The sequence below is a fragment of the Panthera pardus genome, unplaced genomic scaffold, assembly GCF_024362965.1.
Source record: "Panthera pardus isolate Hobbes unplaced genomic scaffold, ASM2436296v1 HiC_scaffold_11, whole genome shotgun sequence".
NCBI lineage: Eukaryota > Metazoa > Chordata > Mammalia > Carnivora > Felidae > Panthera > Panthera pardus.
This window is the reverse complement of record NW_026526666.1, coordinates 104718491-104741593: the sequence shown is the minus strand read 5'-3', so window position 1 is coordinate 104741593 and position 23103 is coordinate 104718491. Positions and strand designations below refer to the sequence as shown.

Here is a 23103-nt window from a genome sequence, read left to right as displayed (position 1 = left end):
GCACGTCCCTCGGGAGCTCCGACACCAGACCCTGGGGTCCCAGCTGTCTCACGGGAAGGGCTGGGTGACTTTCTCACTATTGCGCCCGCCTCGATGTCCCCTCCCACCTCCTCTCCACCCGCTCCCAACACAACCAGGCAGTCATACACGGGGCGTTCACCTTCTGGAATACCTTCCGTTCGACCTCAATGCAGGACACCTTTGGGGAGGACGCATCTGTAGACGGGGTCCCCACTACAGAAATTCAACGTACAAACGACATCACAGGTGAAAGTCTTATGTCATCCCAGCAATGACATCTGAAGACGGAGCCTCTGGGCAAAGTCGCCCCCTGGGAGTGGCCATAACAGCCTGCACCCCCATGGGGCGGGGCAAGCAGAGGGGGTCCTTGGGACTCCCGCCCATCAGCCCCTGGCTCAGCTCGCTGTTCTGGTGCTGGCGGGTCTGTGACGAGGACCCTCTCCTGCTGGGGGCCGAGGCTGGGCCCGGGGCTCTCTCTGTAGTGACCAGGGGCTTTCTCTTTGGGGACACCCTGAGAAACTCCAGAAAGCCCACCTCCTGCACAGGTGGGCAGCAGGGCTCCTGAAGGGAGACACACACCTGTTTGCTGGACGTCCCTCTCCTACTCACAGCCAGAACTGATTTGTCCCCATCGGGGTCCTGGGGCCCCCCACTGAAGATTCCTGACTGGCCAGGGGACGACTTCCTCACCAGCCAGAAGACCCAGGAAAGAGCCCCGCTTCTGGCCGGTGCCCTCACGGTCCTGTGCTGGACAGAGCCCCCCAGCCTAGCGCGTCTCTGGAGAGCCCGCGGAGCAGGTGCGGCCAGCCGGAGAAGCAGCCGGCCTGATGGCCACAGCCATCAGTAGCCGGAAACGAGTCCCCGCGGCACGCACACACTTGAGCGCTCTCGGAACCGGTGTGGGCCCGGGGCTCCGTGCTGGGTGTGCGCAGCAAGCTTCCAAGAGAAACCAAGTGTCCCTTACAGTGCACACCACGTGTGCAGGGAGCCAAGGGCCTCCACGCACGCAGCCAGAAATCAGGAAAGAGGATTTCTAGCTCCAAAGGAGGGACTGAGTCAAGACGACCCGACAACCCCCGTGTTGTCGAGTTAGGAATTATGCGATTCCAGGGCAGGACAGGCACATACAGGTCAGAGTCCAGCCCCCCTCTGAGCACCCTGGAAGGACGGCCACCTACACCTTGAATCCCCCCAGTGACGGGGTGCTCGCCTCTCCGCAAGGCCCCTCGCCCGTCCACGGGCTGCCTGCGGAGATGTCCCAACGCCACCGCCACCTCCACCACGGCTGACCACTCGAGGGGTTTCTGTCCCGTTATTCCCTTGGACACTTACAAGTGCTGGTCTGAATCCCCAGTCTGCCCGTGTGCTCCTCTCGGGTCAGGGCTACAGCCCATGGCCTGGGGACAAGACGTGCGCTCGGGAGGAAGCCCAGCCCCCAAACAGCCCCTCAGGCTGCAGAGTGTGGGGGGACCCCCAGAGCGAGGTCACATTCAGGCCACAGCAAGGGCCAGTGACCCCGGTTCTGCTGCAGGCAGCTCAGGGCAGCCCTGAGCTAGAGACACTTCTCTCGGATCCTTGAGACCAACGACCTCGGCCCTTGTCTTCCCAAGACACGCGTGGGGAGCCCCCTCCAGCTGCTTCCAGAAAACACCTCTCTCACCATGAGCTTGGGAGCCACGCTGGCCCTTGCCCTGGAGAACTGGCTTCCGTGAGATACCTGTTTTTCCTGGAAGCAGCCCCCTTCTGCCCGCCTCTCCCCTGCTCCCTCCACCCCCTCTCCACCTCTCCCTTCCCTCCCTCCTTCTCCATCCCCCATCTCCCCTGCTCCCTCCCTCCCCCTCTTCCCTATCTCCCCTGCTCCCTCCACCCCTCCCTCCCCTCTCTCTCCCATCTCTCCTGCTCCCTCCACCCCCCTCCACCCCTCCCTTCCCTCGCTCCCCCTCTCATCCCCACCTCCCTCTCAGCCAGAGCAGGTGGGGACCCAGGCCCATGACCTGCCTGCCAGGACTCCTGTCTGCTTGTGTTATGACCCCATGCTGTCAGCCACATTGCTGGTCAGTGCTTGGTCATATCACCACTGAGCCCCAGAATGAGAGTCAGGACAGGGGATTTATGAGCTCATCCAGGCTCCCTCTGCACCCGGACAGAGGTGTTTCCAGAATGCCTTTCCCCCACCTCCTTCCGTCACAAGAATGGACTTTCTGTTTTAGTTACTCATGGACCCCATAAATCGTAACCACGCTGTGTGTGTGTGTGTGTGTGTGTGTGCGCACACGTGTGTGCATGTGCCCGCGTGTGCCTCTGGACAGAAATGAGACCCCCACGGCTCTGGGGGTCCTTAGAGAAGAGATCAGGGTAGGAGGAGGCCCTCCCCGGTCCCCCCACCACTGTCACGGGTGGACACCATGCCCGGACTTCGACGGGGCTACCTTACGGCCACGGGGGGGGGGGGGGGGGGGGGGGGGTGGGGGCAGGCTCACAGTGCCCGCGCCTTCCTGCATGCCCCGAGTCCATTAGGCGAGCTGACGACAGATGCCTCGGCGTCCCCCCTGCACGCCCGGCCGGGTCCGTGGCTGTTGCACGTGAGGGAGCCAGCCCAGCAGAGAGCCCACAGATTAGAAGTGCAGGAAACCTCAAATGATGTGCAAAAAAAATTGTCAAGGTTAAAAGAATTTTTCCATCCCTTTGCTTCATAACTCAGCATTTCTGATGGCGGTGATTTATGAGCGAGGGGAGCTGGCAGGGGGACCGGGGGTGGGGGGGCCTGTGAGGCCGAGTGGGGGGACGGACAGGAGGCAGCTGCCGGGAGAGGCTCTGGGATCCCCGAAGCTCAGCCCCGAATAACGCGGAGCAAGGCTTTGGAGTGGGGTCAGGCAAGGCAGCCGGATGGCAAATCTAGAGACTCGGCCCCGAGGCCCCCCAGGCCGCTGCCTACAAGGGGGCGGGGGCGGAGGGGCGCAGGGGGGAGAGGCCGGGGGGCTGGGCCCCCTCCCTCCTTCCCTCCTCAGGCATCACGCACAATCAGGGGTCAGCCGCTTGCCGCTCTCGCCCTCCCGCATCCACTTGTAACTGTCTCGGGCTCCAGGAGCCAAGGCGGGTGAGGGGTGGTCTCGACCTGGCCTTCCGGGCGCTGGAAGGTCTCACTGTAGGAGAGGCAAGGGCAGGGACCTGTGGCCTCCTGGGCCTGCTTTCTGGACTCCAGGACCCCGTGGGCCTTTGAGCAGGCACGGAGACCCTCCCTCCGGTCCCTGCCTTGGCTCCAGAGCCCTGCGTCTGGCTTCTGTCTCCTCTTGCGGCGAACCCGGCAACACCAGCACCCGCGGTGACCGGTACGGGGCCGCGCAAGCACAGACGGAGACCTGAGCCCGCAGGGGCTCTCGGGGTGGGCTTCCCAAAGGCCCAGCTCGTCCACTGCAGAGGCCCTGCGGGGAGGACGGAGAGAGGAAAGGAGCGGAAGCCAGAGGAGACACGTGTCTGCACCCCGTTTCTCCCTGCCTGGGGTCACAGAGGGCACGGGCCCATCCACACCCCAAAGCAGAGCCAGGCCTACAGTGTCCTGCCTGCCGCGCCGGGGGCTCAGGCCCCGGTGAGGCCCAGGTGAGGCCCCACCGCCCAGCCGCGACGACAGACGCAGGCCTGGGCCCTCCCACCACAGGGGCATTGCAGGTTCGGGCCCCAGACCAGGACTCGGACCTTCTCTGGCGGAAGAGGTACCTGATGCTGCTCAGAGGTAGAGCTTCAGGGAGGAGTCCCCTCAGACCCGCAGGACCCGCCAGGAGGTGACGCCCACCCTGTGACCACCCAGATGGTCAGGGGTTGGGGGGACAGGCCTTCTGGGCTGAAGGGAAGGGGCACTTCCCAGGGGACACCAGGAAGGAGGGCTGCTGGCCCTCCAGCGTGGAGCCTCCCCCACAGGGACAGGGACGGCTTGGCATCCCGTGCGGGTAAGCAGCCAGCCGTGTCCACGCCCAGACGTGCTTGAGAGGACGGAGAGGGCTGCCTGGCACGGGGAAGGCTCAGGAGAACACGGGCCACGTGCCAGCACCTGCCCGGCTGTCCTAAGGGAGAGAGAGAGGTTGGTTCCACGAGGACCCAGAAAGCTCACGGGAAGGCTGGGGCGTCCGCGCCGAAGGCGTTCCCTGCCCGCAGCAGGACCGAGGGGAGACCAGGCCGCCGTGGGGGGACCGAGGGGAGACCAGGCGGCTGCCTCCAGGTGTGCACGTGGGACTCGGGCGTGGGCTCAGGTGGCAGTGTTGGACCGACAGGTGCCGGAGGGCGACGGACAGTCACTGCGGTCCAGGCGCCCTGCGCTTTCCCTCATCTGCCCCCAGGACAAGTCCTGTGAGCACCCGGAGGGTCAGACTCACTCTCTGGGGGGCAGTGTGGAGCCACCCCCGCGTGGCACGGAGCTCCCCTCGCGGCAGGCCAAGAGCCCCGAGGACTGAGCCTGCAAGACGCAGTGCAGAGTCCCAGCCCCCAGAGAATGTGCTCTGCCTCTGGGACCCACATCCCAGGACGATCGTTCCCAGCCGGGGAGGCGGGAGGCGGCGGGGGGGACGGGAGGGTGCAGCCGTGGAGGACGGTGGCAAAAAAGGACACAGATGAGCGAGGCCCCCCAGGGAGGGTGCGTGCAGGGGGGAAGCGGGGGCCTCTGGGGGTCGGTCCTGTAGGCTCCCTCGGGGCCACCCCCTCACTGGGGCTGGTTTGTCTTTTCCCAAGACATGTTGCTGGTTTCTCAGCAACCACCTGAGTGGCGCCTCACACGCGCACACACACACACGCATTCACACGTGTGCACGCACACGCACAAGCATACACGTGCACATGCAAATGCACTTGCAACATACAAGGCACACATAAGCACACGCGTGCACACACGCACATGTGCATGCACACATATGCACACTCACACATGCACGTGCACATACACACATGCATATGCACACGCACACACGTATATGGGCAAACTGGGTGAAGAGGGCTTCTAAGCACTTAGGACAGTGGTTACTTGGTTAGTTGGACGGATGGATCAGTGTCCCTCTAGCCACTACTTGGGGAGACAGACCCAAGCCCGTCAAGGTGAAGCAACACCCTTGAGGCAACAGGTCAGCCCGGGGGCCGCATGGGCAGTGGGGGCAGAGGCCGCAAGGGCTGTGACGGTCCCAGCAGCCTGGGCCCTCTTCGCCATCCCCAGCCGGTGCCACGGGTGGGGTCGGACAGAGACAGTGGCTGTGGCGGGGGGGGGGGCATCACAGGGAGCCCGGGCCCCCGGAGGGGGGGTGGGGTGGGGTCCATGGGTCTTGGCTGCTCGGCCCCTCTTCCTCCTGTGACAGAGGAAGGTGGCAGGACTGCCCCTTCAGTTGACGTGCCGCTAACCACAGGTTTTGCTTTGTGGGTCTTTTCTGCGGGTTTCCTGCAGTTGGGGTAGGAGGCGCAAGGGGGGCCCCTAAGAGGCGTTAGCGCCCGGAGGGGGGCCTCTCCCGCGTGGGCCTGCGCTCCCATCCCTGCCGGCCCGCCCCAAGTGGCCTCCCGATGCCGGCATGGAGCCAGCCATGCCCCTGCGCCCCCTGGCACCCCGAGGTCCGGCTTCTCTGCGCCACACCGCCCTCCAGCCCCACCCCTCCGTCTCTCATCTCCCTCCTCCCCAGGCCCCCCGGCCTCTCTTCCCTCTCTCAGAATTAGGCCCATTTGGTGAAAGCCCCCCCCCCCAAAAAAAAGAGAATCACAGAACCGTGGTCCCTGGATTCGGAGCCCCCTCCAGATCAGCCTCCAGAGACGTCAGCAAAGCTGGGCCTGAGCTTGTCTGCTCCGAGACTTGTCATTTATGGGAGGCACTGCTGGTGGCTCCAGGAGGGGCTCCAGGCACCCCCACGTGCAGAGGGGCAGACGGGACAGAGGCAGGTTCCACGTCTCCCGCGGCAACGCACCTGCCTCCCGAGATCTCCGTTTCCTCACCATTAGAGGCCGGGCGGGGCCCCTGGCCGTGTAGAAAGTGTCTGTGGACATTTGGGGAGCACCTGAGCTGTTACAGAGCATCCAGAGTTGCTGGTCAGAAGCTTCTGCGGGCCTCGGCCAGGAGCTGCCCTTCCCCGGGCTTTATTGTCCAGAACGGGCGCTCAGGACGCCCTCCGGGGGAGCAGAAGCCATGATGCTTGGAATCAGCCTCCTCTGTCTTTGCCGGGACAGGCTGCTACCCCCTGTCCTGACTTTACTGGGTCCTTCTGACACCCTGTTCTCATGTCCCCTGCCCACTGGACACCCCTTCCTACTTTGAGGCTTCAGCCCCTCCCTCCTAGGCTGTAAGACCTGGGGCTGCGCTGCCCGGGAATTTGGTCCAAGATGCCGCTGGCTTCCGTGGCTCTGGATTCAGAACCCCACGCAAGCACCGGACGGAGCAGGGGTGAGGATGGGAGGGATTCTGCTGCAGGGGCACCCCTCTCCCGGCGGGGGACAGCATTCAGGTCTTCTAGCAAATGACCCGCTCGGACGCACACACCCGGAGAAGCTCCAAGCCCTGCCCGGCAGGGGCTTGTGCAGAGACCCGCGGCGGGGACCGGGTCAGTGACGCCGGTCACACGCGCGTTGGCCGCTGGGCGCGCCGGGAGAGGCCGGGCATCTGCGGGCCCCGGGTGTCGAACGGAAACTTTTCACCTTTAAGAAAACTGAATGCTTTTCTTGCTCTCTTACTTTCAGGGGGATGTGCACGCCGGTGTGGGCACGCACGCACACACGCCTGCACACGCACACTCACGCCGAGTCCCTGCGGTCACACACCCCGACAACACCTTTACCTTCAAGAATGTTTTTCTCCAGCCCAGCGCCCCAGCTCCCCTTAGCAGAGGGCTCTGTTCTTAGACACAGTGGCCTCCGCTTTCTCACGTGTGGGGCGGCTCTGCAGGGGGTGGGGGGGGGGGGGGCGGGCTGTGCAGCCCCTTTACTGCCAGACCAGGGCTGCAGTCTGCTCGGTGAGAGGAAGGGCCGTCCTCCCGTCCCTCCGCCAGGCTCTCAGAGGCTCCTGGGACGGGCAGCCGGGGGGAGGCGGGGGACAAGGACGTCGCCAATGCCCAGGGGGTCTGCTGAAGTCCAGACGCCGACTGCCTTCCTACTGGGCCCAGACGGCTGGTCCCTCATTGGGCAGTTGCAGGCTGTGTAGACCAGCACACAGGATGTCTCTGACCCTCCTCGGTTCTCGCTCTCCCCGACAGATCTCCGAAGACCTGAGCACGGAGAAGCTCTGCATGGAGGCTGCCCCGGCGGGGTCCGGCAGCTGGCTCAAGTACATCCGGGTGGCCTGCTCCTGTAATGACCAGAACCTCACCATGTGCCAGATCAACGAGCAGGTGGGTCTGGGGCTTGCACACCGGCCCTCGGAGTGGCTCCTGGGGCCTCGGCGCCCAGAGAGATGGTGGGGGCGGGGGGTGCCGGGGCGAAGGGGCAGCCGGGCCCTGGCCTGCCGCGGGGCAGGGAGCTCCGTGACACCCCGTGGCTGTTCCCCGGGGCCTTCTGTTGGCAACCCAGTTACGCACGACTGTCCTTGCGGCTCTGCTCGGAAGTGCTCTCTGGGGGGTCGGCACCGCCCTCCGGGGGTGCCCTGGGAGCCCCTACGGCGTCCCGGCCAGCCTGCGGAGGCCACTGGCTCCCCTGGCCGACAACCCATCTTTCTCCTGAGCCGGGTGGCCCTGACTTCAGCCCCTGGCCCCAGGGCCGGGACGCCTCACTCCTGCTGCCAGCCCCCCTGGGAGGCCAAGGACCCCGCTCGCTCGGCACGCTGGAGCCTCACTCGCCGTGCTATTTCCACGCCACCCTGGGAACGCAGGCACCACTGGCTCTCATCGTTCATGGTGGCCGTCCGGGCTGAGAGCCGAACAGGACAGAAGATGCCATATGCAGCCCCCACGTGTCCCCAGTGCTGGGAGGTCCTATTCTGTGTCTTTAACTACAAGTTCGCAAATGGCCCCTGAAGACTCCCCACCCCGGAGCCAGGCCCCTCGGCACGTCTCCGCTGCGTTCCCGGAGCAGCGCCGGGCTCCTCGGGGTGCCCGACCCGGCCGATCGAAGCAGCGTGCGCTTGCCGAGAATATCTTGGGGTTCACGGGAGATTTCATCTGCGAAAGGGATTCCTCTGCTTCCAAAAATGTTTCCGGAGACCACATAACAAAGACTACATTCTCCCGTCGCCTGTGCAAACCATTAAAAGTGGATCGAGGCTCTTGACTTCAGAGAAACGGTTTTGCATTAGGAAACACAGAGAGCACGCACCAGGGAGGTCCCTGGGACCCCCGTCAGCTGCCCCCCCTCATCCGCTCAGGCTCCTTCTCGGCCCTGAGGCTCGGCCTGGATTAAGCCCTGGACACGAGCTGCCACCAGACGCGGCGAAGTTGGAAGCCACCTCTGCTCCTGAGACGGCTACAGCTCGTAGCCAGAACCCAGCATTTTGAAAATAAGGTGGTTTGGGTTGTTGTTTTTTTTTTTTTCTGATTGCAAAAAATATTGCAGAAATTGAAGCCAAAAAGAATAATCCTCAAAAATTAGAAGAGAACTTAAACAAACCACTTTTCCTTCCTCCAAATGAAAGTGAAATCTGAGTGACGGACGGTCAGATCTAGGCACGCCCCTCCTGTGCGGACCGCGCGTATGCCCGACCCGTGTCCGGAAGCTGATGGGCAGCGGAAGGAACACCGTGGGGCCGAGCCCCGGATGGCACTTCGCGAGAGGCAGGATCCAGAGTCTCCATTTAAGAAACATGTTTGCTGGACCGTTTGAGCCAAACTTTAGTAGCAAAGCAGGTACCTTTTCATGACAAGCTTCTAGAAAAGCACACAGATGTGTCATCAGACATCTTTGTGTCCTTATTAACATTTCGGGGAAGCGTTTCTGCCAGCTCCACATAAGGGTCCGCGTGGGACTGACTGCTCTGTAGCAAAGTCTTTCCATCTCCTTCCACCAGGGAACAGGGATACTTTCGGCTGGGGTGGAGTGAGTCTTGAACTCCGGCTGTTTCCCTTAACCCCATTGAGGGGGGGTGACCGGTCCCGACGGCTGGAAACACCGGTTGCTACAGAGCAACAGGCTTGACCTGGGTTGGAGCTGGAATAAGAACGTCCCTGAAATAGTAATAATAAAACAAAGATTTTTGAAGACAGGCTTCTCTTTGAGAAGGAAACATTACACGATAGTAATGGGGTTTCTCAGATGTCCATAATCCCAAGAGTTTCTACCAGGATTTCCTGGCACTTATGGACACCCCAGCCCCCGCTGCACACGCGCACACACGCACACACACACACACACACACACTGCTCTCGACAGCACGGACGTGGAGGGGACAGCGTCCAGACTGAGAATCTAAGAGGCATAAGGCAGTGTGGGTTTTGCCAGATGGTGCTCAGAAGCCCGTCACATGACCTCAGCCCTGGTTTTGAGAGGACGAAGAACCCTGGGCAGGAGGGGGTCTCGGGGGCACGAAGAGAAAGTCCCTGAAGTCACGGCTCCCCGAAGAACCGAGCTGGCAGCTCCGAACAGGAGACCGTGTCCTTCCGAGGGAGCCACGCGTTTCTTCCACGGACTGCGGCTCCCATGGCCGTGAGCACAGCCCTGCCTCCAGCTTCTCGTTCATGCCACAAGGCCCCCTCTTGGCGCCCTGTGGCTCTGACGGCCACCTCTGTCCCCCTCTCTGCAGCTCCAGACGGCGGAGCCCAGGGCAAGAGAGGCCACCATCGGGCCATGGATTTCCTCCTGGACTCAGCCCTATCCACTAAACAGTGGCGAGTGGCTTTCACAGACGGTCCTGGGCCAACACAGGCTCTGGGGTGGCCGGTCTGCTCCGGACAAAGTGGCCACGGCCTACGGCTGGGGGCTCCAGGTCTGTCTCTGGGTTTTTGGAAGTGGTCGGATCACAGCCGGAGACTCTGGAGGGCCCTGATTGACCTTTCCCACTTAGCATAAACGGAAAGCAAAGGGGAGCCCACAGGCAGCAGAGATCCCCGGGTAGCATGACCCTCCCCCGGCCCCGGGCGACCTTCACTCCCCTCCCCCTGCCGCCCGCCAGCCCCTGCTTTTCCTTCTGGAAAATCTGAGACGCTCAGATCACCCCTGGGTGGTTCTTTCTCCCGCAATTATGGGCACACGAGTCGGTCTGAAACGCTGCGGGAGACAGACGGGGCCTGTCCCTGGATTTGTTTTAACGTTAAGCCCGAAATCAAGAGCTTGGAAGTAAGCGCGCCCACCGGAGGGAGCAGAGAGGGGCGGAGGCCTGTTCACGGCGCGCCGTCTCCCCGTCCCCACCCACCTCACCGGGGCAAGGATGCTGGGGCCCGACGTCAGTGGCCAGCGGGGCCGAGGAGGGCGTGAGCCGGTGCTGGGGTCACACGCAGATGTCGGGGAGCACGACTCGGGGGCTCCGATCGCCCCCGCGCATGGAGGAGAGCCCCCGGGGCCCATGCTGTGCGTCCCCAGGGCCGGCCTGGCGGCAGGGAAAACCCAACAGCACCAGCAGGTTTCCCGGGGCACAGCCAGCTCAGCCCGGGCACCGGGGCCGGGTCTCCCCGAAGAGGAAGCAGACAAGCTTGTTAAAGAAAGGCATTTCGTTAGCAGATCAGCCGGCCGATAACCACACAGCCCCGCGTCCAGGAGAGCCAGCGCTTGTGTTTAATGAAAACCTGGTGCTCCCGGGCCGGCCGCACGTCGGCCCGGCAGCTTCTCTTTTGCTTTCGCTTCCCTGCCCTCGATGCGGGACCCCGCCGCGGTGGCCGGTCGGGGCGTGGAGCCGTCCGCCGGGGCTGGAGCCCGCAGGATGGCGTCCAGCACGGGTCCCCCGCCGCCTCTGCTCCCACCCCCCAGGATTTTCTAAATTAAACCTTGTAAATGGATTGGCCCGTTTCAATGGTAGCTCCCAAACAATTAGATACAATTTCCCCTTTGAAACGAGAAGGGCAGGGGATTCATTGTAGCGTTTCCTGGCCAGTTTACAAAAGACTTAACATATATATCAAATTCATCGGGAGTCCGAAAGCCGTGGAGTTCTGCGGTGCCCTCTTCAGAGCAAGCTGACCCTGTCTTCGGGAAGGAACAAGACCTAAATTCGACCACGCCGGCACAACACCGGCCGGAGCCCTTGTCAGAATTTCCACTCTTCTCCTTCTTGACCGAATGGGGTGCTGGATTAGGAGAGCCACGTAAGAACGGTGGGGACCACGTTCCCCAGTAATGTGCGTGTGTAGATACACACGCTCTCCAGCCCCGAACCGTACGACGAAGGAAGAGACAGACGTGCGGGACTTTTTCTCACGTTTGTGCCGCTGGGAAGGAGACGGCACAGCGGCAAGACCGGAAAGATTCTCGGACACGAGTTGCTTCAGCCCCGCGTGGGAAGACAGGAGCGTGGCAACCGCCAGGCACGCCAGGCCGTGTCCTCTCCCCGGCGGAGGAAGGAATTGTCTGCCTGTCCCTGGAGCCTGAGCCTGCCGTGGGGGCCCGACCCAGACCCGCTGTCCCCGCGGTCCCGCTCGGCTCTGAAAAGGCACAGGCAGGCCTCCGCAGCCCCCCGCGGCTCCCGGATCCCTCCCCGCTCCGGCTTGGAGCACCGCCTGGGTGGCTTTTTAAACTCCAAGTGCTCAAGCCCTCAGGCAGCCTCAGGGCTCTGGTGTCCACAGCCCTTCCCAGGCAGAGACTCCCACAGCCTGGGGACCTCAAGGAGGAAGGACACACAGCGGTGTTTCCAGAGTCCGCGCCGGAACCGCCTTGCCTCTTCGGGGGTCCCTGAGAGGAGAATGCCCAAGGACCGGCGTCCCCTGTGGGGACAGGCCAGAAGCGGACGGGCCATTCCACTCCCCCTTGCTGCTTCTCTTTTGTGAAAAGCCCTCGCAGAGCCCCCCAGAGGCCTTCACAGATCCCACACAAAGCCGAAATCCGGGATGCAGGGAGGCTTTCTTTTTGCGATAAGCACACTGAAAGCGATGTTGCCCGCGTAACTCAGACACTCCTTGAAAGGTCCTCAAACCGTCAGAGGGGGAGAAGCGGTCCCGTGCACGTGACCACTTTCACCTTTCTGAGCCGTCCGTTTGCTCCGGGCCGGGCAGAGCCGTGGCCGTGGCCGAGCACCCCGTGCAACGCGGGGGCAGCTTCTCGTAATTTCAATCGTAAAACCCCCAGATTAAGTGGGAATGACAATCGTAGAACCTAAGTCGTCGTGTTCGAAAGCAGTATCACCCTCGTGAGTTGATTTGATATTTAAAAAAAGATACTTGAGGAACTCAAGAAGCTGTCTAAAAGTGACATCTATTTTAAATCTGAAATATTTCTTTGTCTTAAAGAACGTTGGGGGGAGGGAGTGACGTTTGTTTTCGCGGAAGGGTCTGAATGAGCACGGCCTGTGTGAAACCGACTGTTCTCAGGCACTCCTCTCCGCCTTGTGTTGGGAACGTGGGCTTATTTGTCCCCGAGCTCCGTCTACCTGCAAGGGGCCCGCTCCCGTGTTGGGAGAGGGACGAGGGGGAGGAGAGGACCCACACTCAGGGCCACCACCGTCCCTGCAGACAGAGCAGAGACATTCAAACAGGGACCTAACCTCAGACCTGTCTGTCTGGCTTCGGTATTTTGAAAGCCGTTTGCGAGCAGACGTTTATTGGCTCCCATGAACCCAGCTGTTGTGACTTCCCCAGCTCTCAGATCCTGAAACCAGAGAGAAAACTCCAGCTGGGCCTTGCCCAGAGCACGGAGACAGGGTTTCAGCCGTGCAGGGCTGCAGCTGTTGAGGGCGCGGGTTTTCGCTGCTGTCACAGACACAAACCTTTTTCCTTTTCCCGCGGTGGACGAGGCACCACAGGGGAGGGTTTCTTTTTCCTGGAGGAACAGGCCTCTCTCCCTCCTGTGAAAACGAGTGCTCAGCCCGTCCACATGGCAGGCGGGGCCCTCGGTCTGAAGCCGGCCCAGCCGCCGAGGGGCACACGGTGAACGGGAGTCGCCCGCCCACTTCAGGAGTTTTTAAGGGGCTACAGAATCATGTATTACAGGCCCCTGCGGAAGGGGCCGGGCTCCGCACCGTAAATGCGCAATTTGTAACGCCCCCAGAGGCCAGGAGCCGCCCAGGCCTCAGTCCCACCGAAGCCTGCGCGCGGCCTTTGTCCTGGGAAGTCAGCAGAGCCTGAGGACAAACGACCAGGAGGCGGCTGGCTGATAAGGCCTTTGTGCCGGTGGGAACAGGTCATAAAAACTCCAGAGCCTCCCTCACACCTCCGTGCCCTTGGCAATGGCATCGGCTGAGTTTGGAAAAGTTTGCTCTGTTCACCTCCTGTCTCCCCTTCCGGGTGGAGGCAGGTTGGGGGCGCCCCTGCCCCCCCCCCCACCCTAACCAGGGCCCTGCGATTAGCACTAATAGCAATTAATTCCGTCTTCCGCTCAAAGTCCAGGCGGCCACGGCTGCGGGCCGCTGGCCGCCCTCCTGTGCTGCGCTCACACCCCTGCCAGGTGCCGTCCAGGGTTGGGGAGGGGGCGCCCGCTGTGCACAAAGCTGCCCCCTGTGGCCAAGTGCACCAGACCCTCCCTCAGCTCCTCCAAGGCTGTGTTGGCGGGGGGATCAGTCCCCGGGGAGGCAGGCGGTCTGGGACCACACGTGGGGGCTGTAGAGGGGTCCCAGGAGGTCCGGGCAGCCCTCAGAGCTGGGAGGGGGGTGGGGGCGGGGACCTAGGTGGCCTTGGAGCGCGGGTAGGGGATTCCAGGAGGTCCAGTGGCCTTGGGAGCCACCGGGGTGGGGGGTCCCAGAAGAGGCAGTGGCACTCAGAGAGGGGGGTGAGGAGGGTGGTGGGGGGGGGGGGGGTCCCGGGAGGCCGGGTGGCCCTCCGAGGGGGTCGGACGGGGAGGCGGAGAGGGGAGGCGGGCCGCGCCCAGCCCCTGCCAGCCCGGCTGGAGCAGGAGTTCAGCAGTCCCGGCCGGAGGCAGGATGCGGCCCCAGGAGCCGCGCTGAGCGGGACGCCAGGTCAGAGCGGAGCCTCGGGGAGGGACGCGGCGGCGGAGGGATGTGGTGGGCGGGCCCACATTGCCCTCTAACGGGGCCTGAGGAAAGCCGCCAGGACCCTCCTCTGGCCCCAGCCGGGCCCCAGCCTGTGCGCACGTAGCTGGCCGCCGGGCTACGTGCACTTGGTGGGCCTACTCACTCACCGCCCAGATGCACGTGTGAGACCCGCCTGCCGACTCAGGGCCCCCTCCCCGGTCACTCCGGGGTCCCCTGGCTTTGTTGGAGTGTCCCATACGCTGGGTCCCACTTTGACATCCAGTGGCTCCTCTGATTTGTTTTTCAAGTAACCATTTGGCCACTGCAATTTTTAGTGAAAGTGATACAAAACCGGGACCTTAATAACAATGGCTTTGTGACGACAGTTGCTAAGGTCCGTTCCCCATTTGAAACCCCTACCGTTTTGGCAGCAACGTGTGTGACGGCAGTTGCCAAATAAAATGAAGGTGCGTGGGGGGCGGGTGGGGGGCGGGGAGGAACTTTGGGCTGTGTGACACGCCCGTGCCGTGTGTGTTTCTGCCGTGCGGTGCCCTGGGAATCAATCCGGGCAGGCCCCGGGGACACCATGGGGCTCTGTGTGTCCTGGGGCGGGGGGGGGGGGGTCCCTGCTGTTGTCAGGACTGGTGGTTTGTAAAGGAGTCCGCACGGATGTGGCCTGTGGAGGGGAAAAGGGGTCCCACAAGTGACAGGGATGGCTCAGGCTTCCAGATGTTTCCTGGGGCCCGGGGGTGAGGGGGGAGGCTCAGGGCTCGTGCAGGCCGTGTGCCCAGCTCGAACCGTGTCCCCACCCCCCACCCCCCGATGCTGGAAAGCCTGGCCTGGTACCTAAGGCCCAGGTCCTCCGTGAGGGCGGGGCCAGAACAGCTCCAGGAGGGAAGGGCCTGGAGGAGCCTCAGCCCTCAATTTCCTGGGTGCAGATGGAATCTTCTAGTCTTTCTCTGGTCTCCCAGCCAGTCCTGCAGCCAGGCCTTCGGGCTTCTGGAAGGACCTGGGTTACTGTCGCCTGGATAGAGACCCAAATACCCAAGTGCTGGGGTGGTGGGCAGTGGCCTGGCTGTCTGACATTTCTGGGATCGAGATACAAGGCTTCCTGGTGTCTGCCCCACTCGTGTGAGGGGTTGGTATCCCCACCCCCCCCCCCAGCAGAGGACCCGTGTCGCTGCTCTCCAGGGGTGGGGAGGCTCCCAGGCACAGAAGAGCCCGGTTCTCTCCCACGGTCACCCCGGCCTTTGCAGCTGGTTCCGGGGTCCCCTCCCAAACAGCCCCTGCCCCCGTGGCCCTGCTGAGCCTTAGGGCTCCCCAGAGCAGACGGCCCTTTCTCAGGACGTGCAGCGGCACTGGCTGAGGCCCTCCGAGTACTGAGGCTACACTTCCCACGTTCTCCTCCCCTAGACCTGAGCCCACTGCTCCAGGCTTCGATCTCCGCCCCTCCCCAGGCCTCACGCACCCCTCCCCGCGCTCAGGGTGCCCCCATCTGGGTCCCCAGGGCTGCCGGGTGCCGGTCACCAAGCTTGCCACAGGCACGTGTATCCCTCCACCGTCCCCGTGGATGGTGCCCACGCTCACGGGAGACTCAGGGCCTGCCGTCCTGGCCCACAGAGCCTCTGTCGGAATTCACGGCCACTTTCAGAATGTCCAGATTGGCCCTCGACCCCCTCCAGGCCCCCACCGGCAAAGGGCGTCTCGCGTACCCTTTGAGAAAAGGAGCCTGAGACCCAAGCCAGGCCCCGCTGCCCGTGAGAAGCGCCAGCCTCCCTGATGCCTGCCGCTGGGACCCGCCCCGCCTGGGCACGGCGTCCTCCGTCCCCTTTACCGACCTCCAACAACGGGACGGAACAAACTACAAGGGGCTCTAGCCCTCGTGAGCATATTCTGCAAAGTTCCAGGAGGGAGACTCTCAGCGGCAATTAGTGGGCAGGTCGAGTGGCCCGCGGGTGTCGCCTGTGTGCGCGCAGCGTGGCTCTCTCGGCAGCCGGGACGGCAACACTCACCCCTTCTCTCTGCCTTTCCGCCTAGATTTATTATAAAGTCATCAAGGACATCGAGCCTGGGGAAGAGCTGCTGGTGCACGTGAAGGAAGGCGCGTACTCCCTGGGCCCGGTGCCCCCCGGTCTGGATGGTAAGCCCCCCCTCCTGAGGCCGCCCGTCACTCCTGCCACATGCCGGGGCCCGCCGCTCAGACCCCGGGCCGGCGGGACCGGCCCCCTCCTAACAAGCTCTCCGCTGAAGCGTCACACTCTCCCCACCGTGGGTTATATGAGCCACACGCCGAATTCCCGCCAGGACTTCAGGCCATAGGAGCCGATGGGTATCGTGTGGCATTATATCTTTGTCGTGGAAGTGTCCCGGGGGACTTTTTGGTTTTTTTTTTTTAACTGTATTATCAGCAGCATGGTTTTGTGGCTTGGAAACCTCCACCCTGCAGAGCTCCGTGCCGCGGGAGACGTTTCAGGGTCACTTCAGAGAGGGCAGTGCCGGCGTGTAGGTCTTTGAAAGCGGTGCCCTGTCTATCGTCAATAGCAGAGTCCGAGAGAAAAGTTAAGGGGAAACTGATGTCGTGAGAGGGGACATTTCGGGTTGGGGCGTTGCCACAGGGGCACTTGGACGGCAGCTGAGCCCCCGGAACCGTGTGGAGAGCCACCCTCCTGTCCTTTGCTCCCGACTCGTCACTCGGTGCTCGTCCCCCGGGCATGCTTCCCACCCTTCCTCCTTTACACACACACACACACACACACACACACACACACACACACACACCCCTACATCTCAGAGGGTGTTCGAAAATTCCAGCTGCAAGCAGGCTGGCGTTTCCGAAACGCGGCCTTCTCCTCCTTCGTCCCCACTGTGAAGCAACATGCCGTTCACCTGGGGACTCTGGAACAGCGTTTGGGTCCCTCCGAGGAACGAGGAGCCCTGCACTGGCAGCGGAGGGCCGGTGGTTAACTCCCTGAGTGCCGCCGCTGAGCTCACGGCGTCTTCCCTTTGAGACCCCACAAGGGAGCAGAGAAGCCACCTCCCCTTCTAGCCGGGGCTGGTGATTCCGCTCAGCTCACGCCGGAGCAGGCGGGAGGCCGCCTTTTCCCCTTCCTGTCTTTCCTTCCCTCCCCTCCAAAGGCACAGAGGCTTAATGATTAACACCACTTACCACAGGTTCCTCTAATAATGCCACGAGAGGGAGTGGCATGGGCCGGGGCCGGGAGCAAACTCGGAGATCTCTGCCTTAATTTACCCTTTCGATCCCCGAACCTGGCCCGGCAGCTGCGTCCTTCCTCCCCGAGGCCCGTGTCCCTGAGCCGCCGCTCCCAAGTCGTCACGGAGCCGGATCCTATCTGCGCGCGCCTCTCAAGTTTGGTTTTAATTAGGCCGTCAAGAAAAGAAAAATTAACGTCTGAGGTCTGGGTAGTGAGGGGATGGGCTCATTTTCCTTAAAATGATCGTTGAAAAGACCTATGGGTCTCAGGTAGCACACGAGAACTCGGAAAGATAAGCCCACTCCCCTTCGGGGAGCACCCGGCCAGGGAATGTCGTTTGTATAATGAAACTTCTTTCTTCCAAAAGGTTTTAAAAACCTGCATTGCTTTCCCCCGCCCCCACCGGGCCCCCCGATCTTAAAATAAGCCGGGTCCACATCTCCCTAATAATTCATCAAACATTTGTGGGCTAATTGCTTTCCACACATAATGGTCTAGCATCAAACATCTGACTTTTCATACTCTCTGCTGTCACAGTCATCCCCCAGCCCCCCAACGGCCGCCCCCTCCCCAGCTAAACTCAGAATCGCACAGAAAGAAAATGCAGAATCGTTCCTCGCTAAGATAATTATCATAAAAATCTTTTCTCCCGGCCCCAGCTAAACGCAGAGGCCCCTTATCGCGGCAGGAATTTGGAGTCGGTCCTCCACTGCTTTTGAGCCTCCGGTCTGGTGCATTGCCGTGCAGATACCGCGTAATTGTGTCCCCCTCGGCTCTCTGAAGCCATTAGGCACCGATTTATTTTTCTGTCACATTCCTGCCTTGTGAAGTTGCGGACGGGACTTCACACAGACAGGCGGGGTGTGGACGTGACACGCACGGCACGGGCTGCCGTGGCCCGGGCCCGGTGTGGTTTGGGTAGCACACGGAGCGTCCGCCAGATTCCGAGTTGACTCACAATTGTTCGTGCTGCTGTTGCGGGCGGGGGGCCTTTGGCGGGGGACAGCGTTCAGGTATCGCGGCAGACACGGGGGCCCCTGTGTGCCAGCCCACTGGGGGCCGAGGGCGCCGGTCTGGTGGATCCCGGCCTGGAAATGCTCTTTGAAAGCCGCGGCTTTGGAAAGAGACGCGGTTTCGGTCTCCCTGCAAGGGACTCAGAGCACAGGGACGCCACGTTCAGGTTCATTCAATAGCTGCGGCGACTTTCTATTTTGTTCTTATTCTTTCAGCGCGGAGGGGAAAGATTTCCCTTGCAGGAAAGCTTCTTGATCTTGGGAGAAAATAAGGAAAATCATTTCCATTCCAGTGTGCTTTTCTTTTGAGAAAGGCTTAAAATCGTTAACTTCGCTCCCCCTTCAAAAGAAGTCGCAAGGAGGCAGTGACTTGTATATAAAGCGTATGAGGAAAATGATACAATGTAACGTAACATTATATGATATGGTATAAGTGTAGTATAATATGACATAACACAACAACATGATATAATACAACGTAACACAATATAACCAGAATATAACCTATTCTTTTGGTGTTTTTTCACGTGGGGTTACTTGCGCCGGGCCCTGGGACCCACATGGCCGCGTGCATCCTCTGTGGCCCGTGCAGCGTGCCCCGGACGTGTGCACTCAATGCCCGCCTTACCTGCGTGGGAGATGCTGGGACACCTGTCCACGCCACGGCACGGGGCGCGGGGGACTGAGGCTTAGACATGTCCGGTGTCCGTCTCTGTCCTTCAACCAGGGCAAACGTGGGTCCGTGGAGGGATGAGGGGGCAGGGAAAGAGGGCGACACGTATCTCCAGTCAGTTCCGTGGCCTCTAGGAGGTCCTCAAACGCCGTCAGAGAGAGAATCAGGCAGGATTTTCATTTTAAATCCAAATTCCAGACCAACACTGAGAGAATGGGTTGGTTGATGCTATGGGCGGGTGGGGTCGGCCTTTCTTCTCGAATTTGTTGTCAAATTTCAAACTTCTGGGACTGTTCCCAGTTGGGTCCAGAAAGAGTAAACTGCAGACTGGCATTTCTAACTTACTCACGGCGCCGGGGGCGGTGGGAGGGCCCCAGGAAGTCAGAACAAACCCACAGGGGCCGTTTCTGTGGGGTCCGTGCATCCGGCCCCGTTGTGAAACGGGGCTCTCGGTCCTCAGATGTAGAGGAAAGCCACATGTGTTAAGTCGAGGCGGGCCTGCAGGAGACGCCAGGGCGAGCCCAGCTCTCGCGGCCCGTTCGGTGCTCTCCCCGGGCCGCACACGGCGGGACTCCGCCGCCCTGCCTCCAGGGCCCCGCCCGGTGCCGAGGCTCCAGTTACACGGCTCTGCCCCCTCCTCCCCGGGCGCCCTGGGCCGGCCATTCCGTCTGTCCCGACCTCCGTTTCCCAGTTATAAATCGGGGATAAGAATATTCTCCCCCCGGCAGCGCGTGGATCGGCACGAGCCTTAGATCCGGGCTCCCAGACCTCCAGGGTCCCCGTCGCCGTCTATGGCCCTTCCCACGGACACTCCGGTTCTCCCGCAAAGGCGATGCTTTAGAGACACGCGGGGATGATTGTGCGGTGATGTGCACCCTCCCTGCGCCCCTCCCCCTCCCCAGACTCCACCCTGGCACCCAGGGGGCCCTCCCAGTGCCTGCATGGGTTTTGTGCCAGCACCTTCTCTGACTTGGTGCTCCGGGCGGCCCCGGGCCCCGCCGTCCCTATCCTCCCGCCCCTTGGTCTGCCCCTCGCAGGAACGGGGCCTGCCCTGGTCTTTGTGTTTGCAGACGCGCTGAAGGGTCACTGGGGCGGCCGCCCTCCCTGCCTCCTCCAGCCCCCGGTCTGCGGTTGGTGTGGACCAGCTGGCCTTGCCTCCTCCTTGTCCGTTTCGCAGTTCGCCGTGTGTCTGCGGCCCTTCGGGGAGGTGTTTGGGGCAGAGCCTTCGCGGCCTCAGAGGCCCACACGGGGGCCCCGCCAGGCTCTCGCCCGGAGCAGGGCTGGGTGCTGTAACTCGACTCCCTGACCCAGACAAGCGAGAGCTGCTCGTCCCCGTCTGTGTTGAATTCCTCCAAACGAACGCTTTCTCGACGGCCCGCTCTGGTCGGTGGGCAGGCCGGCAGGCCCGGACGGTGCGTCCGACCAGCGCTGGAGCCCGCCCGGCCTGTCCACAGGGCGCCTCTCAGCAGCCCCGCCCCCCATCACCCTGATGTCTGCCTCCACGCAAAGATGTGGACAGAAGTCACATTTGTGCACCTGAGGGGGTCATCCAAGGCCCCGGAGCATCTCGGATGCAGCTCCCACGGAGCCTGCCCCTTGGGTGTTGGGGAGTGGGGGCCTCCAGGTGCCACCGGTGGGGATGCCAGGTGTGAGCACACACCGGGAGCAGTGCCTCCAACGTTAGTCTCAGGGAAGCTTCTGGTTGGGAACAGGTGGCCCGCCCTCTCTCCTGACCCCCTGTCCGGGCTGCAGAGCACCCCCTCCCTGTCCTTAGCACTCTGAGATGTTTCCGGTGGTCTCTCTGACATGGAGGGGGCGTGCCTGTGCCCCCACCTCCCTGCCTCCTTGACTTCCTCGGGGGCAGGCCATTTGGGTCAGCTTATTAAGGCTGAGCTCTGCACAAGCTTGCACACACACACACACACACACACAGAAGCACAGGCACACATGTCCACACTCCAACACACGGTCACAGGCACACACAGAGGCTCACTCTTGCACACATATACCTGTTTACCCACACACGTTCACACAAACACACACGAAGCCACACGCAGAAATACAGCCACATAGCACACGCACAACTGCACGCACAACCATTCACACACGTGTGCACTCACATGTACGTATGTGCACATGCACTCTTAACATGCACAACACATGCCAACCGTGTGCACAAATGTGTGCACAGAAACAGACATTTGCACGTGCAGAACAGGCGTGCACGTTAACGCCCACACACACGTGCACAGGTGCCCTAACGCCCGGGCGCACTCGTGTGCGAACATGTGCCAGCACACACATTTCCACGCGTGTAGCCGCACACGGAAGCACATGCGTGCTCTGGCACACGCACACGGGTACACACGCACACCAACACAAACAAGTGTGGATGCACAAATATCTCTACACGTTCACACAAAGGTGCACAGACAAGGATGCAGATGTGCTCAGATACACACATTTGTGCACACGCACACTCACAGCCGCACACCCGTGCACAAGCACACGAGCATGCACACATCCGCTCAACGCACACGCAGGCACGCTTTCCGACTTGGGTCCCAGCTTTCAGCGCAAGCGTTCCGTCCCGTCCTCGGGCAGGGAGGGGACACGGCGCTGGGGAGAAGCCACTGACAAGCAGTGGCCCGGGTGGGGGCTCGGGGATGGGCCCAGAGGACGTCTCCGCCGGGAAATTTACGGCTTTGAGCGGGTTGTTTGGCTTGGCACGGTGGTCAGGATGCTGCCTCATAAACTTAATAATAGCTGCCCCCTTTTAATTTGTTTGACCTTGACGACAGTAATTTACGATATGCATTAGAGCTCTGTCTTCTTTTTTCCCCTGATTCATAAACAAACCACTTGGCCAGCTTCCTTCTCTGCTCCCAAGCGCAGGGCCTTCTGGAGCCCGGCGTGGCCTCCTGCCACGCGGGGTGGGGCCCGGTGTTTCTCGGCATTTCTGATGGTGCGGACACAGGGTCCCCTCGGTCCCCAGGTCCCCGGGGCGGCCGCACCCGGCCCGGGATGAGGGCAGAGAGGAAGCGGGAGCGGGAGCAGCCGGTGTGGGAAGCAGGGCCCGCCGCCCCCACCCCCAACACCCCCTCCCGGGCCCGGAGCCTGGGCCCCATCTCGCGCTCCCCACGGACCTCCCGCCCTCTGTCCCTAGCAGGGGAGCCCACGTTCCGCTGCGACGCCTGTGACGAGCTCTTCCAGTCCAAGCTGGACCTGCGGCGACACAAGAAGTACGCGTGCGGCTCCGTGGGGGCCACGCTCTACGAGGGCCTGGGCGAGGAGCTCAAGCCGGAGGGGCTCGGCGGTGGGGGCGGCGAGCAGGCCCACGAGTGTAAGGACTGCGAGCGGATGTTCCCCAACAAGTACAGGTGCGGCTGCCCCCATCCCCCCCAGGCCTCTTCCCCTCCCCCCCCACACCCCTCTTGTCCTCCCCGCTCCGCACCCCCTCACTGCCCCCCAGGCCTCCCAAGCTGGTCAGCAGGGCCAGTTGACCCTGGGACCACAGCTGGGACCTCGGCCCTCAGCCCTGTCCACACTGATGAGCCGAGAGAGCCTTAGGGACGGGGGAGACCAGGGTCCCCTCCAGTGTGGCTCACCTCAGGGGCAGGTACCCCTCCCTGCCCACTCATCTGTCACTACACACAGCGTGGCCCACGAGCTGGTGGCTGCAGGCCACGGGTGCTCCCGGCTCTGACCCCTGGCCGGTGCCCCCCACCCCCGGAAGACCCGCGTGGTCCGTAGAGATATTTCTGGCCCTGCCATTCTGCAGTCAGGGCTGAGCCTTGGAGATAGACCACGAGGAAGGCGAGAAATGCAGGCCACACCCCGAGACGTGCAGGGCTCAAGCCCCAAGGCCACTCCCGTAGTAAGGCCCAAGACCAGGACAGCAGGATGGCAACACCCTGCTGTCCCGGGGTCCGTGCAGTGCCCCGGACCCTCTGCACACACAGACCACTCCTCACACGGTGGGCGGGAGCTGGCGGCTCAAGGCCACCCGGGGGTCCCTCATCCCCCACCCCGGGCACCGGCCTCTGCTCCAGGGATGGAACCCACCTGTCCCGGGAGGTTTCACAGGCGTGGGCACGGTATACCAGGCCTGCCATGTGACGGCCAGACGTGGTCAGCCTAGAGCAGGCACGAGCTGGCCCTCCCCCTGGGAAGTGGGGGCCCTGAGGACCCCTGGGA

At 62.3% G+C, this 23103-nt stretch overlaps 1 protein-coding gene and 1 long non-coding RNA gene across 7 annotated transcripts in view; one reads left to right on the top strand and one right to left on the bottom strand.

The window, feature by feature from the left end:
- The window catches only part of PRDM16 (PR/SET domain 16), a 315500-nt gene that overhangs the window by 258733 nt on the left and 33664 nt on the right, over positions 1 to 23103 (top strand). For 3 of the 6 annotated variants that reach the window (XM_053899070.1, XM_053899069.1, XM_053899071.1), the window contains exons 4-6: positions 7227 to 7361; positions 16046 to 16148; positions 22073 to 22286. In XM_053899070.1, the coding sequence (XP_053755045.1) occupies positions 7227 to 7361; positions 16046 to 16148; positions 22073 to 22286 (452 nt within the window). Of the gene's footprint in view, positions 1 to 6846; positions 6987 to 7226; positions 7362 to 16045; positions 16149 to 22072; positions 22287 to 23103 lie in introns of those variants that run through there. The other 3 variants (XM_019461170.2, XM_019461167.2, XM_019461168.2) reach the window with 2 other exon arrangements.
- On the bottom strand, positions 17833 to 19333 carry LOC109273985 (uncharacterized). The gene is made up of 2 exons (XR_002083367.2): positions 18862 to 19333; positions 17833 to 18490 (listed from the first exon to the last, which is right to left on the bottom strand). It is a non-coding gene; the product is annotated as an uncharacterized LOC109273985 (long non-coding RNA).